At 41.4% G+C, this 18,892-nt stretch overlaps 1 protein-coding gene across 1 annotated transcript in view; it reads right to left on the minus strand.

Annotated features, from left to right (window-relative positions):
- The window catches only part of MAP3K9 (mitogen-activated protein kinase kinase kinase 9), a 66,999-nt gene that overhangs the window by 20,203 nt on the left and 27,904 nt on the right, over positions 1–18,892 (minus strand). Inside the window, exon 3 of the mRNA XM_016139935.2 lies at positions 5,671–5,851. Within this exon, the coding sequence (XP_015995421.2) occupies positions 5,671–5,851 (181 nt within the window). The remainder of the gene's footprint in view (positions 1–5,670; positions 5,852–18,892) is intronic.

The following is an 18,892-nucleotide window of genomic DNA, read 5'->3' on the forward strand; positions in this document are numbered from 1 at the left end:
AACAACTAAGTGAAATAGGAGAACTGCTGCTCAAGGAAGATTTAGACAGACTTGAGTCAAATGCCTGCTTTACTACTTATCAGCTATGTGACCTTGGGCAAGAAAGTTCACTTCTCAAACCTCGGTTTCCTCCTCTGTATAACAAAAACACCCATCCCTATACCTCACAGAATAGTTTCGAGAAATAAATAACTACTTGTCACCCCAAAATTACCATCTATGGCTAGTAAACATTGCATTTCCCCTGGGAAAGGACCTGAAATGAGAAAGTGTCTGGTGAGAGTTATGGGGAGCCTGCCTTGTCCTGTGGGAGCCCTCCTGAGGGACACCAGCATGCAGGTAAGAAGCCTTTCTGGGGATGACATAACCAGTCAAAGTTTTCCTCTGCCGATGTCCCTCTTTATTTTTCTATCAGAAGGTGGCTGAATTGGAATTCCTTTTGCAGTAAGTAGTCCAAGAAGAGAACCAGAGAAATACACATTAGATGAGTCTGAGTCCCGGGGAGAGGCAGGCAGAAGCCCACAGGTTTCCCTTAGGTTTAGCACAACCTGTTGCCCTTTCAGGACTGAGAGAAAAGGTCAAGAGGTCCTTTCAAGACCATTTACAAGCAGCCTGGAAGAACCAGCTTAGCGAAAATGCTACCTGGGAGTCCCTCCCCGACAGAGAACCACCAGCTCCCACAGTGCTGCCAGTGATTTTCTAAGAGCCCTCAATGCCTGAACTCTCCGGGAACTCACCCTGTGTCCATAATTAGCCACCTCCAGAGGTGTGGCAATCCTTTCCACCATGTGATAGGGTCAGTGGTGTTTTTTTCTTTTCAAAGTAAAAAGCATCAGAAAAGATAGCAAAACTTATCTGTGCTGGGCCAGGACTAACCTGCATTATCTCTAAGACTGTCAACTCAAAAGTCCACACTTTGAAAGGAGAGGGTGTCCCTTGAATGGGCTCTTGCACTTGGTAACCAGCTGTGATCTCAAAGACAATTGAACTACCATATGTGAAAACACTTTCTAAATTGTAAAGTAATATACAATTCTTCTTCATCTTGTTAACTTGACCCCGATTCAAAATGACATTTATTAACACATATATGTAATATATACATTAATGTATTTATTGGCATAATAAATACTTATTAATGTGATAATATTCTCATGCTATATTAAAAAAGTAGCTTAGAAAACAGAATGGTCTCATTTTAAGAGATAGGTAGACAAGCATGTGAATAGAAATAAACATACCAAAATGTCAATGTAGGTTATCTTTAGAAGGTTGTGGGTGATTTTCCATTTTCTTGCTTATCCACATTTTCTAATTTTTTTCTATAGTGAACATGTTTTACTACTGTAATTTTTAAAACTTAAAATGATCAATAAAATGCCTTCATTTCATCCCATACACAATAGGCAAATGAGATAAAAGATGTACAGCATTCAGCATAGATCCTAGCCTATAAGCATTTGTATGCAGTAAATCTGTCACTGGTGTATGTGTATTATACATATAGCAATGGACACATGGTTTCTTCTGGTAAAGGCGCAAAAGATCATTTGGAGCCACTTAGATGAGTAGGCTTGAGAGGGAGGAATAAAAGGCCTATTTAATGGGTTCAATAGATTGTGTCCTAGAAAGAAACACTACAGAATGAAAGCTAAGACACTGGGAAGGAAACAGGGTGATTTATGTTTTCAAATGACATTCATCAACCAAGCTGAGTCAGGAGGCTTAAGTCCCAGAAACAATTTTAAAATAGAGACCCACCAGCAGAGCAGACCATGTGATAAATTCCAAGATATCTCATCCAAAGTGCTGTTGATTTGGAGTTTACCTCCAAGCTAGTCCCTTCAGATAGCAGAATAACCTCATCAGATGCCTCTCACCAGAGGCTCCCCAAGCCTCCTTTCAGGATCTGTGGTTGAAGGGCAAGACCTGAAGCTTAGTCTTAGAACAAAGACACTTTGGGTAAAAGTCGAAAGTTCCTACCTTGTGCCTTCCATGAGGGACAAACGCCTGCAATGGCCTTACCCTTCCTTGCCTACCATTTCTATCACTATGAAATGATTGTACACAAGGCATTTGAGCTTTCCCTTCCCACTAAGACTGTACCTAGATACTGCAGGCAACTCTGCCCAAATCACTGTAGTAACAGAAATCTTTGGAGTGTATGACAATAAAACCTGAATGACTTTAGGGCCAGGCTGGGAGAAGAGGCTACCAGGAATATAGAAAGTAGAAAACAATCATGTTACTGAGAAGTCGTGATTTCCCATGAAGAAAGCGAAGATCAAGTTGAGTGTGACAAGTGCTTGACTGACCCCCAAATCCATTCTCTCCTTCTTCCATAGTAAGAGTTTTAGCTCGGCATACAGTTGTCCAGCTACAGCCTACATTTGTCTGCCTCCCTTGGAACCAGGTGTGCCTACATAACCTAGCGCAAACAATGGGTATACACAACTTCTGGGCTGTCTCCAAATTAAAGGCAAGCTGCTGGCCATGGAGAAGCTCTTTCTCTTTTTCTGCAGAGTATAATGTAGAAGTAACAGTCACTAAGTTGCAACAATTTAGACATGAAAAATACTCTTAGGGACTCTGAAAGAACCTAGGTTTCTCAATAATCTCATAGGATATAGCTGCCCCACCTGGACTGGCTGGATTATGTGTTAAAAAAAGAAATACGCTTTTATGTTATTTAAGCCACCACATCTGTAGGCTCTTTGTAATAGCAGCCTAGCTTAGTTAATATATTAACTAATCTCGTTAGCCTGTGGTGAAGCAATGAAAATATTAGGCTGAAGCATATGAAATTGCTGGATTTTTTTTTTTTTAGGTCAAAAACAGTTGAATATAAGTATACAGGTCAATCTAATGAGATCTAGTCAGATATTTTAAGTAAAAAAAAACCTCTTTCTTTACAATAGCTACTTCACCATGCAATTAAAGTTTAATGAAATGAAATACAATGTACAGAATCTATAAAACATTATTGGAAAAAATTAAAGGAGGCCTAAATAAATGAAAAAGATATCCCATGTTCATGGATTGAAAGACTTAATATTAAGATAGTCATACTCTCCAAAGTGATTTACAGATTTAATATAATCCCTATTTAAATCCCAGCTGCCTATTTTGCAGGGATTGACAAAATGATCCTAAAATTCATATGGAAATGCCAGAAACCCAGAATAGTCAAAATAATCTTTAAAAAGAAGAACGGTCTTGGAAAACTCATTTCTTAATTTCAAAACTTGCCAGAAAACTACAGGAATTAAAATAGGGTGGTACTGGTATAAGGTAGACACAAAGATCAACGGAATAGAACTGAGAGTCCAGAAGCATACCATTACATTCATGGTAAATTGCTTTTGACCAGGGTGACAGGACAATACAATGAGTAAAGAACAGCCTTTCCAACAAATGGCGCTGGGATGACTAGGTAGCCATATGCAAGAGAATAAAGTTGGAGCCCCTACTTCACGCCACATACAAAAATTAACTCGAAATGGAACAGAGACCTAAATGTAAAAGTTAAGATGATAAAACTCTCAGAAGAAAACATAGGTATAAATCTTCATAACCTTGGCTTAGGCAGCGGTTTCTTAGATATGACACCAAAAGCACAGGCAATCAAAAAAATAAATTGGACTTCATCATAATTAAAAATTTTGTGTTTCAAAGGATACCATCAAGAAAGTGAAAAGAAAACCCGTAGAATGGGAAAAAATATTTGTAAATCATATATCTGATAAAGGACTTATATCGAGAATATAGAAAGAAGTCCTTCAACATAAAAATAAAAAGATATATATCCCAATTTTTTAAATGGCAAAGAATTTGAATAGACATTTACCCAGAGAAGACATGAAAACAGCCAATAAGTACATAAAAGATGCTCATCATCATTAGTCATTAGGGAAATACAAATCAAAACCACAATGAAATACCACTTAATATCTACTAGAATGGCTATAATCAAAAAGACAGGCAATACCTGGTATTGACAGGATGTGAAGAAGTTGAAACCCTCATACATTGCTACTGGGAATGTAAAACGGTACAGCCAAGGAGAAAAACAGTTTGGCAGTTCCTCAAAAAGTTAAACATAGAATTACTGTGTAACCCAGTGATTCTATTCCTAGGTTCATACCCAAGAGAACTGATAACATATGTTCACATAAAAGCTTGAACACAAATGTCCAGAGCAGCACTTTTCATAGCAGCCAAAAAGAGAAAACAACCCAAATGTCCATTAACTGATGAATGATAAATAAATTATGCCATATCTATAAATGAAATATTATTCAGCTATTTAAAGGAATGAAGTTCTGACACACGCTACAACATGGATAAAGCTTGAAAACATCATGCTAAATAAAAGAAGTCAGCCACAAAAGACCACATATGATATGATTCCATCTGTTTGAAACATCCAGAAGAACCAAACCCACAAAGACAGAAAATGAGTTAGTGGCTGCCAGAGCAGATGAGGGAATGACTGCTCATAGGCACCAGGTGTCTTTTTTGGGTAATAAAAATATTCTGTACATAGTGGTTATAGTGGGTTGAATGGTGACCCTAAAAAGTTATGGCCATGTCTTAATACCCAGAATCCTTATTTAGAATAGAATCTCCTCTAGAGTCTCTGGAGAGAGTGTGGCTTTGCAGACGCTACTTTCAGACATCTGGTCCCCAGCCTATAAATTTCTATTGTTTAAAGCCACCAGGTTTGTGGTAATTTATTTCAGCAGCCCTAGGAATCTAATAACAATGGTGACTGGTATAAAAGTTTGTAAATTTATTAAAAACCACTGACGTACTTTTTAAAGGGTAAACTTTATGGTATATGAATAATATCTCAATAAAGTTGTTATTTAAAATACATGTCAGGAAGCAACAAATTCACAGACTAAAGTACAATGATGACCTATAGCCCTTTCTTTGTATAGCAAGGTGATGCGGCTCTCTCATAACTATGACGATGCACACACTGTAGATGCTCATCTTCCCATCAGTGGGGGCAAGATTTTTAGATCCAGGTCCGTCCTCGTGACCCCTTGGGCTGACATTTACTAGGGGAATGGCTAGTCTAATTTGTGACTATGGAGTTATGGGTGCATGCTTGAGGCCTGTCTTTTTCCATTTCTATGTCAATATTCAACAGATAGATAGAGCACTGACTAAAAGGTTACCCAGACAACTGGAAAGGATAATTTCCAGCTCACCAAGAAAAAAGAGATAGCACAAAGAATATGTATCAGCCCAAGAGCTTACAGTGAGGACAAGTCCAGCAGTAAGAGCTAGTGTTGCTAAGCAGGCCAGAGTGACCCTGGGGAAGGTCTCCAGGAGTAACTGAGGACCCTTACCACCCTACAGTCAGAGATGGAGTACGCATTATCCCTGGAATCTACTGATCTTTCCTAGGAAGCGATCACCAACACAAAGGGACCTGCGCAGATGTGTACTTGCCACAGCAGTGGAGGGATTTCTTGTATATGAAGGCACTGGAAACTGTCTACTGACAACATGGGGATTAGTGCAGATTGCTCTGAAGGGGTCGTCGAGACCTACTTAGGGTGCCTGAGATTCTACGTGACCTTAATTCTCCAAGTCCTGAAGTGTGTGTACTACCAAAACAGATCTGAAGAACACTGACCCCGCACTGCTGAGCCTTACCTCCACACATCGCTGCCTTTGGAAAACATAGAGGCACGAATGACTTCAGGTGCCATCCAAGCATACGTCCCTGCTGCACTCATCTTGGTGGTTCGGTGCCATTCCCGGGCCAGGCCAAAATCAGTGATCTTCAAAATCTTGTTACTCAGGTCTCCATTCTCCACCTTCTGGAGGATCAATACTGGGCAAGGAAAGGAATACAAAAGAAACCAGAGTCTGCATTAATCTCAAGAAAACCACCGAATACAGAGCCCTCCTATCTGCTTGTCCTCTCCTGCAGGCTCTCACGCAGCTCCCATGGACTGATGGTAGGAGCCTTCATCTCTTACACACCTACGATGCATCCATTTTTGTGCTCTTTTACAAGTGTTATCTCTAACCCTCACAACAGCCTTATAAGGTAGGTACTATTGCCATCTCTGTTTTATAGATGAGGAAACTGAGATACAGCACCATTAAAAAAATTTTCCAAGGCCACTCAACTCATAAGCCAGGACTGACCCAGGCAGCCTGACTCAAGAGCCTTCTTTCTCTCTTATCCTTTATACCACGTGGCTCATTCACACCCTGTGAAAGGAGCTGCATGTGAGGTCACAGCTGACCCTTCTGAAGAGTGGCTACTTGTGCTTCCTGTAGGCCAGGGCACCCCTGGGCTATAAACACTCTCAGACCACAAAGAATGGAGGCAAACGCTGGATTTTCAAGGTTTGTGTGTCTGAATACGGAACCAATCCAAGTTACTTTACTTAAGCTCTTGAAAAAAAAAAACCCCACATTTTTGAGCACAGAGATTTCCCCTTAATCCAGGAACTCACCCCGCCCCGCCCCATTGAGAAGTGGATGACAGGGTCAGAGGGCACACACAGGTTCACGCCCACGATGTTCTCTGTAAACGTGGCCCAGGAAGGAGGAACCAGTGCATGAACTAGTTGTGCTCTGGGCCCTGTCCCCCAAGTTCTAACACCAAAGCACCGCAGCGTGGGAGCCATCTCAGCTTTTCTAGGACAGCACCCGAGGCCACAATCTCATGTACAGGATGATTCCAGTGATAAGTGTGCCCTTGTGGGGGCCATTCTCCCCAAAAAGAGCAAAAATGCTAGTTGATTAAAGGGCTATAAACTAAGCCAAGGAACTCCGCCCAAGCGGGCACTGCTGAGCTCCCTGGATCTGTGGAAGCCAAGCAGGACGGTAACGAAGGCCCTGTGCAAGCACAGCCTCTTGTGGGCCAGACATCGAACCACCTGGAATTCAAAGCTCTACACACAGGATTTCATGGAAGGAAGAAAGATTCTCTCTGCCATTTGGAAAAGGAAAGGGGGGAGGGGTTGGTAGTTTTAGGGCAAGGGCCTTCTTAGGCTGGTCCCTCAAGTTGCACAACTGTACTTTCCTGCCCTGCCCTATAGCAAATATCTGCTGAATTGTTATCACATCAAAAGGACATGGGCCAAAGATTTCTATGTCCTACATGCTTCTCAGAAAACCATCAGTAAAGAGGGATTATAAGTAGCTACAGAGCTGGAGGCACAAGAGAAAACAGTGCCAGCCACTCCTTAGATTTAATGGACTAAGTCTCCTTCCTCCACACCCTGGCCCTAACTCCCCGGACACACCCCTCCCCCTCCCAGCTTCCAGCATTCCTAATGGGTTCAGATTCTGAATGACTGGGCAGATGAGACAAAAACAAGAACCTTTCTCTATCTCGTATAACAACAAAAATCTTTCCAGATTCTTCTGTGCCTCTATCCCCCTCTCTGCAGGCAGAGGTGATGGACTCTGGTTGCTGACACTAAAAGGAAGTAGCACTAAAAAAGCGCACTGTTCCCTTCATAGACTTAAATCAAAGACTCAGAGTGAACTCTTCCCCTTACATAGCCAATGGGGTTCAGTCCTGCTACCCCAAACCTTCGCATGGCCGGGACAGAACACAGTGGGCAGGAGGATAAAAGTTTCGTGATACATATGGAACCAGCTGCGCTTCCTCAAGTTTTATGCTGGAAAGGGAAGAGAGGAGTTTAGATTCTGTTAACAAGAAATAGATTTTTAGCTACTGGATGACATATTGAAGAAGATTTTTTTAAATAGACTGGTCTGTCAGATGGCTTAAGAGGGATGGCAGAATGACGTGAGATGAGGCAAAAATTAGCCCAAGGACAGTTTGGCTGCCTTTAGAGCATGCAGGCCCCGTTTGGACCCCCATAATGCCCACTACTCCCGGCTGCCTTGACCCAGCTAACTTCAAACATTTATCCAACAGGTTGGGATCCTGTAGGCACCTGAGTTTGAAATCCTGGCCTCGGGCTTCTGCCATCAGCCAAGAGAGGCTGGAATGTGAAGCCAGCTGGTAATCCTGGCAGATGGTTACAGCCAATGGTTCTCAATAATGGTGACCTGAAATACTGGTATCCGCCAAGCATTTATCACTATTGATAATTATGGTAACAAAGTTTGTGAAAGCTTTACTTTTTTGGAGTTTTTTAATTGAGATGAAATTCACGTAACATAAAATTAACCATTTTAAAGTGAACAATTCAGCAGCATTTAGTGTATTCACAACATTGTACAACCGCCGCCTCTATCTAGCCCCGAAATATTTTCATCACCCTTACAAGAAAACTCCATACCCAATATACAACTATTCCCCACTCTCCCCTCCTCCCGGGCCCTGGCAATCACTAGTCTGCTTTCTATCTCTATGGATTTACCAATTCTGGATATTTCATATAAACGGAATCACATATGTGACATATCTATTACTGCACTTAGCATGTTTTCAAGGTTCGTCCACACTGTAGTTTGTATCAGTACTTCAATCCTTTTTATGGCTGAATAATGTTCCATTGTATGTATATACTACTATTTGTGTATCCATATGTCCAGTGATAGGACATTTCGGTTGTTCCATCTTTTGATTACTGTGAATAGTGCTGCTATGAACACATATATGAGTACCCATTTTCATTTCTTTGGGGTAATTATGAGACTATATGGTAATTCTATGTTTAACTTTTTGAGGAATCACCAAACTGTTTTCCACAGTAGTTGAATCATTTTTTATTCCCACCAGTAATGTATAAGGGTCCCAATTTCTCTACATCCTCACCACATTTATTTTCCTTTTCCTTTTATTTTTTAATAGTGGATGTGAAATGGTACCGCATTGTATTTTTGACTTCCATTTCCCTAATGATTAATGATGATGAACATCTTTTCATGTGCTTGTTGGCCACTTATGTCTTCTCTGGAGAAATGCCTATTTGTTGTCTTTTGGTTTTTAGTTATCAGAGTTCTTTATATATTCTGGATACTAGACCCTTAACAAATAGATGATTTGCAAATATTTTTTCCATTTCTACAGGCTGTTTTTTCACTTAATGATAATGTCTTTTGATGCATAAATTTTTTAAATTTAATGAAGTCCACTATATTTTTTTCTTTCATTGCTCATGCTTTTGGTATACTATGAAAGAATCCAGTGACAAATACAAGTTCACGAAGATTTACTTCTATGTTTTCTTCTAAGAGTTGTATGGATTCAGCTGCTATAGATAAGTCATTCATCTATCCTTAGTTAATTTTTGTATATTGTATAAAAAAGGGACCGAACTTCATTTTTTTTTTTTTTTTTTTTTTTTTGCATGGGGCTATCCAACCGTCCTAATACCATCTGTTAAAGAGGAAAGCTTTACCTTTTAAAATGGAGCAGAGCACAATTTTCTCCCCATATACTTTCCTGGGAGAGAAAGGCTGTACTCACAGCAGCTTACTTATCTGTATCACTTCAGTGAACCCATCCCAAGCTTCTGCCACCACTGGCAGACAGCTGCAGCAATAACAAATCACTGTGCTTTACTTCTTGGAAAACTCGACAACGTTTTATCAAATTTCTGGTCAATTCCATGATAGTGTATTAAGTTAATGTCACCTCTCATGTAGGGGGCAGTGGAACAAATTCTGAGAACAACTAACAAGTCCAGGCCTAAGTCAGTGGGGGCCTGGCTAGGATAAGGGAAAATGAGAGGAAAACATGCATTTGAACTAAAAACTTAGTGATTAACCAGATACAGGGACTTGATGGATAAAGAACAGGTCTCTAGCCTTTCAGACATGGGTAACAGTTAGAATGGTGGTGACCTTGATTGAGAAGTTGAGACAAAACCCATTTGAGGAAGCTGAGATTAGTTTGGGACAGAATGGATTTAGGCTACCAGTAATAAGACTATGGAAAAGGAAAAAGAAGACAATTTATATTCCAGGCTTGACACTCTCCATGGGATCCTAGACAAATTTCACATACCCTGCCCCTCTATTCCTACTTCCATAAAATGGGAATAAAGATTAGAGGCGATATAACAATGAAGCAACCTAGCAGAGAGTCTGACACACAAATAAGCACTTAAGACACTGCAGTATTATTATTACTGTTACGACTGTTTTGTATTGAGTGCTGAGCATGGGATTCAGTACTAAAGATACTGAGGTGGGAAGCCTGCAGTCCCTGACACATAAAAACCATGCAACAAATTTTTGCTCTATCAATAAATGGAATGGTTGATTAAATAGTGACAGCTATCCATTACTGATCACTTACTATGTAGTGACATGACGCTCTTTATATGATATATGTAAAGAGGTTGACATACATCACCTTAACCCTTAAAGCAACCCTATGAAGTAGGTGTAATCATTTTCCCCCATTTTCCCCATTCAGTGAAAGACACTGAAAGGTTAGGTTACATTAGTGAGGGATGGAGACAGGATCCAAAGCTAGACCTTTCTTGAGTGCTGTGCCATCATAGGACAGAAGGGATCCATGCGTCTTTAGGCTTATCTCCATTTCTGCTCGATCTCTAAAATTGTCATTGATTAACTAGTCTTCACTGCTCCCCCCTCTTTTCTGGAATTATTCCTTCAGCACCCAAAAACAATATCACGTGATTTAACACTAAAAACTCCTTTTAATCATTTCCAATGCTGCATTTTTGCATCTCATCATTTCCACTAGAATGTGATGGAATATGACTCTAGGGGGCAAAAAACCTCATTCTCTTTCTTTTGGAATCCATGCCATCTCCACTCCAGGAACCAAGCACAAGGCCTGGCTCTCTGAAAGGACTGACCTGTCGGGGTCACTTATTTGACTGAAGGCGTATCTGAGCATCATTCTTAGACTACTCACTTCCCCATTCTATTGTTGCCGGGAGGCGGGGGGCGTCTTCCCAATGCCACCGTTCCCTGAGGAACTGAGGGGTGCCAAGCGTGTACCAGGCAGGATGATGACACCGGAGAAAGAACAATACCTTAGCCAGGTACCCTAGTGTCTGACACATCCTGCTGGTGCCAGGTGAGGTGAGGGAACACAAGGAAAAACAAACTGGTGACTCTGCCCTCAAAGGCCTTCCACAAGCTATACAAAAAGATACACAACAAAATTTACCTGGTCACAGTCAAAGTGTGCATCTATAAAGGCCCAGGTTTTGCTACAATCAGTAGGACAGTCACAGTCTTCCAAACTTCAGTAATCCAAGAACATTCTTTCTGATTATTTCCAGATCAGGACACCACCCCATACCATTTATGTAATATTTTTCTTTAAATTGACTTTTAAAGAATTACTTAAAGAAAAATTTTATATCATTATTGTAAATGGAAAAAAAAAGAAAACACAATTATTGCCCTAATCTTAGGTAATTTGTACAAGTAAATAAAATGAAAATAACTTATTAAGTTTCAGTAGACCCTGTGACTGGTCAAAGTTCTAAGCCCAAGGTCTGTTCTATTGGTTAGAAGGAAAAGATTAGAAGTGTTAGAGAGTAATAAAGGCAAACTAGCACAAAAATGGATCTGATCCTCCATGAATATAGGGCAGCTGAATGACTTTTTATAGAATTCAATGGTATTTAATACTAACCACCAAAAAGGGTCTTAAGGCCATCTCCTGCTAGGATATCAGAGGGAGAAATGATTCAGGCAGGGTGGCCACAAAGGCTTCTTGAGTTTGACTTCATGTCATTTAGCTGGAGGCGACTCTCAAAACTTGGCATAACTGTAGAGACTCTCCCATATGTACTAATGGTAAATGATGATTTATCATTTTGAGATTTCTTATTTATTATTCATCTCCGTTAGCACAAGGGGCTCTGATCTGCTAAATGCTCACCTTGGCACCAAGGCTCCCATCCCCAGGCCTTCATTTAATCCAAATGATTCAGCATTATCTCTTCCAGATTAAGCAATTGGTCTGTTTTGAGAGTTGTGTTTTGCTTGGTTTAGTCTTTTTTTTTTTAAAAAAAAAGTTTAATTGTCAGATGTATATACAGATAGAAGAGCTTATAAAACACGCATGCTCAGTTTAAAGAGAATAAGATGAAACCTCGTGTGACCCCATCCAGTTCCTTAGAAGCTCCATGTGTCCCTCTCTGTCACATCCTTTCCCTCTGCTTAGATATCGCACGGTCTTGACTTGTTATTTGTTCCTTTACTTCTCTTTGTAATTGTACCACTTAAGTGTATGTCCCTAAATAACATATTGTTCAGTTTGAAAAAGTGAGTGAGATGAGCGCAAATATAGACGTGTGTTCTAGTTTCCTAGGGCTGCCGCAGGAAATTAACACAAATTTTGTGGCTTAAAACAACAAATCTATTCTCTCTCAGTTCTGGAGGCTGGAATTCAGTCCAAAATCAAGGTGCGGGCAGGGCCACACTCCCTCCAAAGGCTCAGGGAAGACTCCTTCCTTGCCTCTTCTAGCTTACCGTGGTTGCCAGCAATTCCCGGCATTCCTTGGCTGAGGGCACCATAACTCTAATCTCTTTACTTGGCCCTCTGCCCTCTGTATATCTGTCTCTTTGTCTTCTCATGGCATTCTCATCTCTGTCTGCATCCAAATTTCCCTCTACTTATAAAGACACCAGTCATTAAATTAGGGCCAATTTTCATTCAGCATGACCTCATCTTCACTCGATTACATTTACAAAGACCCTATTTCTCATTACAGCCACATTCACATTCATAGGTTAGGACATCAACACATCTTTTCTAGAGGAACACCAATTCTACCCACGATACTGTATAATAGTAAAAATATTGCCTTTGCTAGATGAAGCCTCCCAGAAGGGAAAAAGATAAACAGAGTGCCTGGTCATTGTCCCAGAGAATTGCCAAGAGCTCTTTCTGGGGAAATCAGTAAGCGAGATCATAAATGAGTCCTAAAAAATTGGGTAGGTAATCACAGTGGGAACATCTGGCAGGGGGGATGTGGGGGGAGGTACAGGTACTGGACATCCATCAGGAATATGGTTTCGGGGAGTGAGCTCCTCTGATTTTCTATTTCAAAATTCACTTTGGCTTGTCTCCGGTTCTTGGGGTTGGGCAAAGAAAATACTCTATCCGGTCAGAACAGGGAGGGGTAGGCAGAAGCTTTATCAGCACAGGAGCAAGATAGCCAAATGCAGATAAGAATCTGGACTAGGCTCCTCTAGGTAGTCAGCCTCAGGCTGAATCCATAGACCACCAGTAGTAGTAGGTGAGTAGGTGGTGACAGCCCCAAGTCACGCTGACAGATCTAAACTGCCCATCCTCTAGGTCTGGTGCACAGATGTTCTCCTGGTATCGCCTTTCACGGTGCTCAGGGGCTGCCCTGAGTCTCTCCTGCGTTAATTCTGTGTCCAGTATCCCACTCTCTCTTTGCTGATTTCTTTTCTTGCTTTGATGGTGTGCGTTCTCCAGAAGCTCCTTACAAAAAAAAAAAAATGCATTGAAGCTAATTTGTTGTTGATGTCTATTTTCCACTCCCTACTTGGCATAAAAATGACTAGAGATTCTCCTTCGTAATTTTGAAAGGCATCATGAATCATTTTCTTGCCTCCAACATTACTGTTAAGAAGCCCTGAGCCTTTTTGCTTCCTGATGCTCTATATGTGATGTGTCTGCTTCTTTCAGGAAATTTCTAGTTTCTTCTTAATCCTCGGTGCTTTGAAATCTCAGAGGGATGTGCCTTGGGGTGGAAACCTAGTACTTTCAAATCTGAACACCCATGACCTTCAGTTACAGGGAATTTTCTTGAGGTGTTTTACTGTTAATTTCCTCCCCTATATTTGTTTTCTATTTTTCTGGGACCCCTATTCAGATATTGGGCTTTCTAAACTGGTCCTTCAATTTTCTTATCTTTTCTATTTTACCACCTTTTCTTCTTGCTCTTCTTTCTGAGATGTCATCTCTTTATCCTCTAATCTTTCCATTGGGTTTGTCATTTCCCTATCATGGTTTCAATTTCTAAGAGAGCTTTTTCTTCATTGAATCTTTTAAAATTGAGTGGTAGCTGTGTAACAGCTCTTTTGTAATATAGGTGCAATATCTTTTCTTTTACCTGAGTGTATTACTGATGATTCTTTTTATTTCTTGGTTTTCTCCCAATGTAGGTTGTTTCAGCTGCTCTTTTTCTATTTGTGCTTTAGTCTCTAATACACTTTTGCTCAGTTATAGTAATCCTTGACTGTTCATGATTAAGAACCAAATTGTGCTTAGGTTTTAAAAAGGAAGTCCTAATGTTTTAAAGGTATATACTGAAATATTTACCAAAAAAAAATGTATATGATGTTGCAGATTTCCTTCAAAATAATCGAGAGTAAGGAATAAACAAAATTACCCACGAGCTGGTCACTGTTGAAACTTATTTGGGTACGTGAGAGTTCGTTATGGCATTCCCATCACTTGTGTGTATGTTTTCCATAATAGTAAGTGGGATGAGGAGACGAGGGATCTAAAGCTGAGTAGAACCTCCAAGCACGTAGGAGCAATTTGTCTTTTGAGCCTTGCTGTAGGAAGAGCCAGGTGAGCCTACACGAGAATATCTGAGGTCATTTCTCTTGGGCTGGTCAGCTCCCAGAGGGCAGTACTCTTCCAAACTGCTAGGAAAATGAAGGGCCTGGCTGCCAATGTGCTGGGAATCAGGTCATGAAGAGGGCGAAGTCTCAGAACGCAGGCTTCAGTATATAAACAGTGACTCATCTCCCCATTTTAAAAATAAAGTCCCCATACCCTCCATGTGCGTAGTGTTCCCCAGTCCACGAACTGCTTCACCCCTTCCAAAGGAAAGGCAGTCAGGTGGCTGCATGGAGTGGTGAAGGAAGTGGTCCATGGGCTTCATACAGCTGCTACCCAATCTTTTTGATTTTAGCAGCCCCTTCACCCCAGTTCCAGAGGTGTCTGGTGCTGCCAGTTCCTAGACTTTTTAGGAGTATGTGATATAAACAAATTGGTTCTTTGCTTTTCTCATCATCAGCTTAAAATGACCTTTCTCCCATGTCCTACATCAATTCCCGCTCACCCGCCTGTTTTCTAGCTTCCAAAACTTTACTGCTGCTGTCTCCTCTCCTGTTGGCCTTGTCCTCACAGTGTCCTCTCCTACCTTGACAAGAACAACCTCTGAGATGCAGCAAGGCAGAAAGAGCAACAGATGAAGACCCAGGATGTCTGGTCCTGGCTCCACCACTGTGTGATCTTCACCAGGACCCCATTCCCCTACCTCTGACATTCTCCAAGTCTATAATTTTCTGAAAGCAGTGTCAGTCTTTCCTGGGCCTGCAGTTTTAGCTGGGTTTCAAGAGAGAACACAAGCAGATGTAGTATTTGTATGTGTTCAGTCTGCCACCTTAGCCCGAAACCCTGCCTTCCATTTCGTTTGTCTTCTTGAGTAGGAAAAAGGAAACTGGCACAGTCTGTATCCAGAGGGCTTCCTGCTTTCCTTGGCTTAGTTCTTCCATCTCTGCAAATATGCAAAATCTGTACTCCTGCTTGTTCCTGCCAAAGCTTAGACCACAGCCACCACCAGATCTGTGTCACAGTGTCCTCTCCTACCTTGACAAGAACAACCTCTGAGATGCAGCAAGGCAGAAAGAGCAACAGACGAAGACCCAGGATGTCTGGTCCTGGCTCCACCACTGTGTGATCTTCACCAGGACCCCATTCCCCTACCTCTGACATTCTCCAAGTCTATACTTTTCTGAAAGCAGTGTCAGTCTTTCCTGGGCCCAGCCAAGTTCCATCACCCATCTGCGCTGAAGAATAGCTAAACCCAAGGGCAAAGAGAAGTTAAGCAAGAGGAGCCTACCCCAGAAAAGAGAAGCTCTATAGACACAGCCAGGTCTTAGGGCACCTGAGTCAGCACTGGTAACATTTGCTTCCGGCAGCATGTTGTCTCTAGTGGAGGAAGGAAGATAATCTCAGGCTCCAGCCCCACCCAGTAGCCCAGAGTGCCAAGCGACCAGCACTCAACAGTCTCCCCACTGTGCTGACTCAGCAAGTCACATGAAGAGCCTGAGTCATGGACCACTACCATGCAGTGAGAGCATTGCCAACATATATCCCTCAGCCCCTCCTGGCCCCAGGGCACTGGCCCACTCTGTCCCTCCAGGCAAGGCCAAGAGAGGCCAGACTTGCTTACCCAGGCAAATGATTCACCACCTAGACTCCCCGACTGTCTGCCTCAGCAGAGGTGTGGCACTGCCTGAAGACGCACGGAGATGCCAGCAGCAGCTAAGGCCCCAGCTGGGTTCGGCGATGTCAGCAGAGCTGCTCCAAGCTCCACTGGCACAACCTGCAAGGCTGTGCTTCCTGACAAACACTCGGGCACAGACAAGTGGGGCGAACTGGGTCCTTGGGGACTTAGGATCCACCCTGTCCTGGTACAGAAGAGGAAACCATTGGAAGTATGCAATGTACTCCTTGCAAAGCCAGAGATCACTCCGCACAGTGACCTTTTCCCGTGACCCAGAGTTAGAGCGAAGTTGAACTACAATGGCCTCCCTTTCTACGCCTGTAACCTAAAGAGGCATAATAGGTACTCAATAAATATCTGTCTAGAACGAACAAATGAACACAAATCACCTCAAAAGGTCTCTGACTGAATCAGTTAAGGCAGGGGTCCCCAAATACCTGCTTGAGAGCTAGCGACAACAGAATCACCAAAGAAGCTACAGCCACGATTCCTAACCTATTAAAATATGTCCTTTCGGCTTTACTTTTCAGATGTACTTTTAGTGTGTGTTGGCTAAGAAGAAAACAATCAGCAGAGCTGACGTTCATGAGGGCTTTAATGTGTGCCACACACTGGGTGAAGGGATGGGTCCATAATCTTAGTTCATTCTCTCAGCAATTCCGGAAGGCACTTTCAGATGTGGAAACTGAAATTCAGAAAGGCCGGTCCACAGGTAGTAAGAAGCAGAGCCAAGATATAACCCAGGTCTGAATGAAATCACGGTCAGGGCCCCAGACTACCATGGCATATTAAACATCCAATAAGAAAATGCTTTTAAACAAATTTGTATTTTATCAGCACAACAGCATCTATACACATTTGAAAAAAAAAAAAGCAGAAATATGAATATTTGTACTTTCTATAAATGTGTTCAGATTCAAAGATACCTTGCAGTAGCCCCCTCCCCAGGGGTGTGCAGCCCACCACTGGGACCCACTGAACTCAGTGACCAGAAGGCCTTTATGCAGAAAGCAACAAATGACTGCCCCTACCCCCACCCCCAGGGAAAGGTCTACCTGTCTGCCCTCATTTCACATCCAAGCAAGTGTCTCAAAGCCTCTGACTCCAGAGAAGTGGATCGGAGAGATTCTCCAAGGAAGGGTTAAAACAGAAGGACAGAGTCAGCAGCATTCATGAGAAAGAAAAAACAAATTGAAAACACAGCAGAAAAGAACTGCTACATTAGCAATCCTGGCAACATATTGTGGAAGGGCTAACAGGGATTAATGATAGGAAAAGAGCCTGGAATCTGTGACCCAGACTGCTAGTCGCCCTTCAATGGTTATTCTCCCCTCCTCCCGTAGTAATAGACCCCTGAATTTCAAGATGGGCACCTAGCCACATTCAACATTAACTACATTTCCCAGTCTCCTTGTCCCAAGGTGCACCCAGGTGACTAAGAAGTATCCTGTGGCTGCTTTCGTAACCTGTCTTAGAAGATACCAGGCTCAGGGCCTTTGGCCCGTCTTCTTCATCCCTTCCTACACTGTGCTGCCTGGAACATGAACGTGACGGCTGGAGATCCAGCTCCCTGCCTTCTTGGACCATGAGGATAAGAGCAGAGCGGTGAATGGGAAGGAGTCTAGGGCTCCTGGAACAGAGGTGCCATGCCAACCATGGACTAGCTCTGGCTAGATGTTTTCATACAAGAGAAATAGACTTCCTGTTTCAGCCACTGTTACTTTGTTTCTCATACCTAACCTAATCTAACTAATACAAAGTTCAATTCCACTACTATAACCTCTCATGATAGCAAAACAGAAATAAGCATACTAAAATTGAAAATCTAAACCAAAAGCAACATTCCAGTCAATAAAATCTCTACACAATATAGCTAAAGACTTGGATGGTTTCTCCAAGCTGCTATAAAATGAATCAACTTGAAACATATTTCAGCTGCATCTTTTTTTAAGTAGTATGTCATGTTCTATAATAAGTGTTGACTTAAATCTTTCAAAAAAAAAAAAAAGGCCACATGTATATAGGGCCTACATGTATCTCGCTAAGTACAGTGTGTACAGATATAAATCAAACCAGTACCTCCCCTCAAGAAGCTCACTAACTAGGAAGAAGACTCTGGATGTAAGAAAGAATAGAGCAGGAGACCTTTATTTTTTATATAATTTGGCTTTTAGAATAGATACTATACATAAATGTTCCTTTAAAAATACACTTCAAAAATATATAGTAGTTAATTTAATAACATATGTGACTATATTAAAATAAAACAGTATACAAAATACATAGTTTGATCTTATTTCTTTTTGTTAAGAATATTATGTCTGTCTGACCATCACATAGAAAAAGACCTAAAGATATATACCTAAATGCTAACAGTTATCTCTGGGTACTGGGTTTTGAGGTGACAGTTTTCCTTTATACGCATCTATATTATTAAAATGATCTAAAATAAACATGTTTTTGTTAATATAAAAATTATTTTAGTAATAACAATACTATTACTATTACTACTACTACTACTACTACTACTACTAATAATAATAGCAGCCTACTACTACTGCTACTACTAATACTAATAATAATAATAGCAGCCTTTACCATTTCTTGCATACCTACTATGTTTCAGGCACAATACTTTGAACTTCACATACGTTACTTCATTTGGTCCTCATGACAACCCTGCAAGGTGAGTAGCATCCTCATCTTATAGATGAGAAAGCCGGGGCTCA

The sequence above is a fragment of the Rousettus aegyptiacus genome, unplaced genomic scaffold (genome assembly GCF_014176215.1).
Source record: "Rousettus aegyptiacus isolate mRouAeg1 unplaced genomic scaffold, mRouAeg1.p scaffold_m13_p_3, whole genome shotgun sequence".
NCBI lineage: Eukaryota > Metazoa > Chordata > Mammalia > Chiroptera > Pteropodidae > Rousettus > Rousettus aegyptiacus.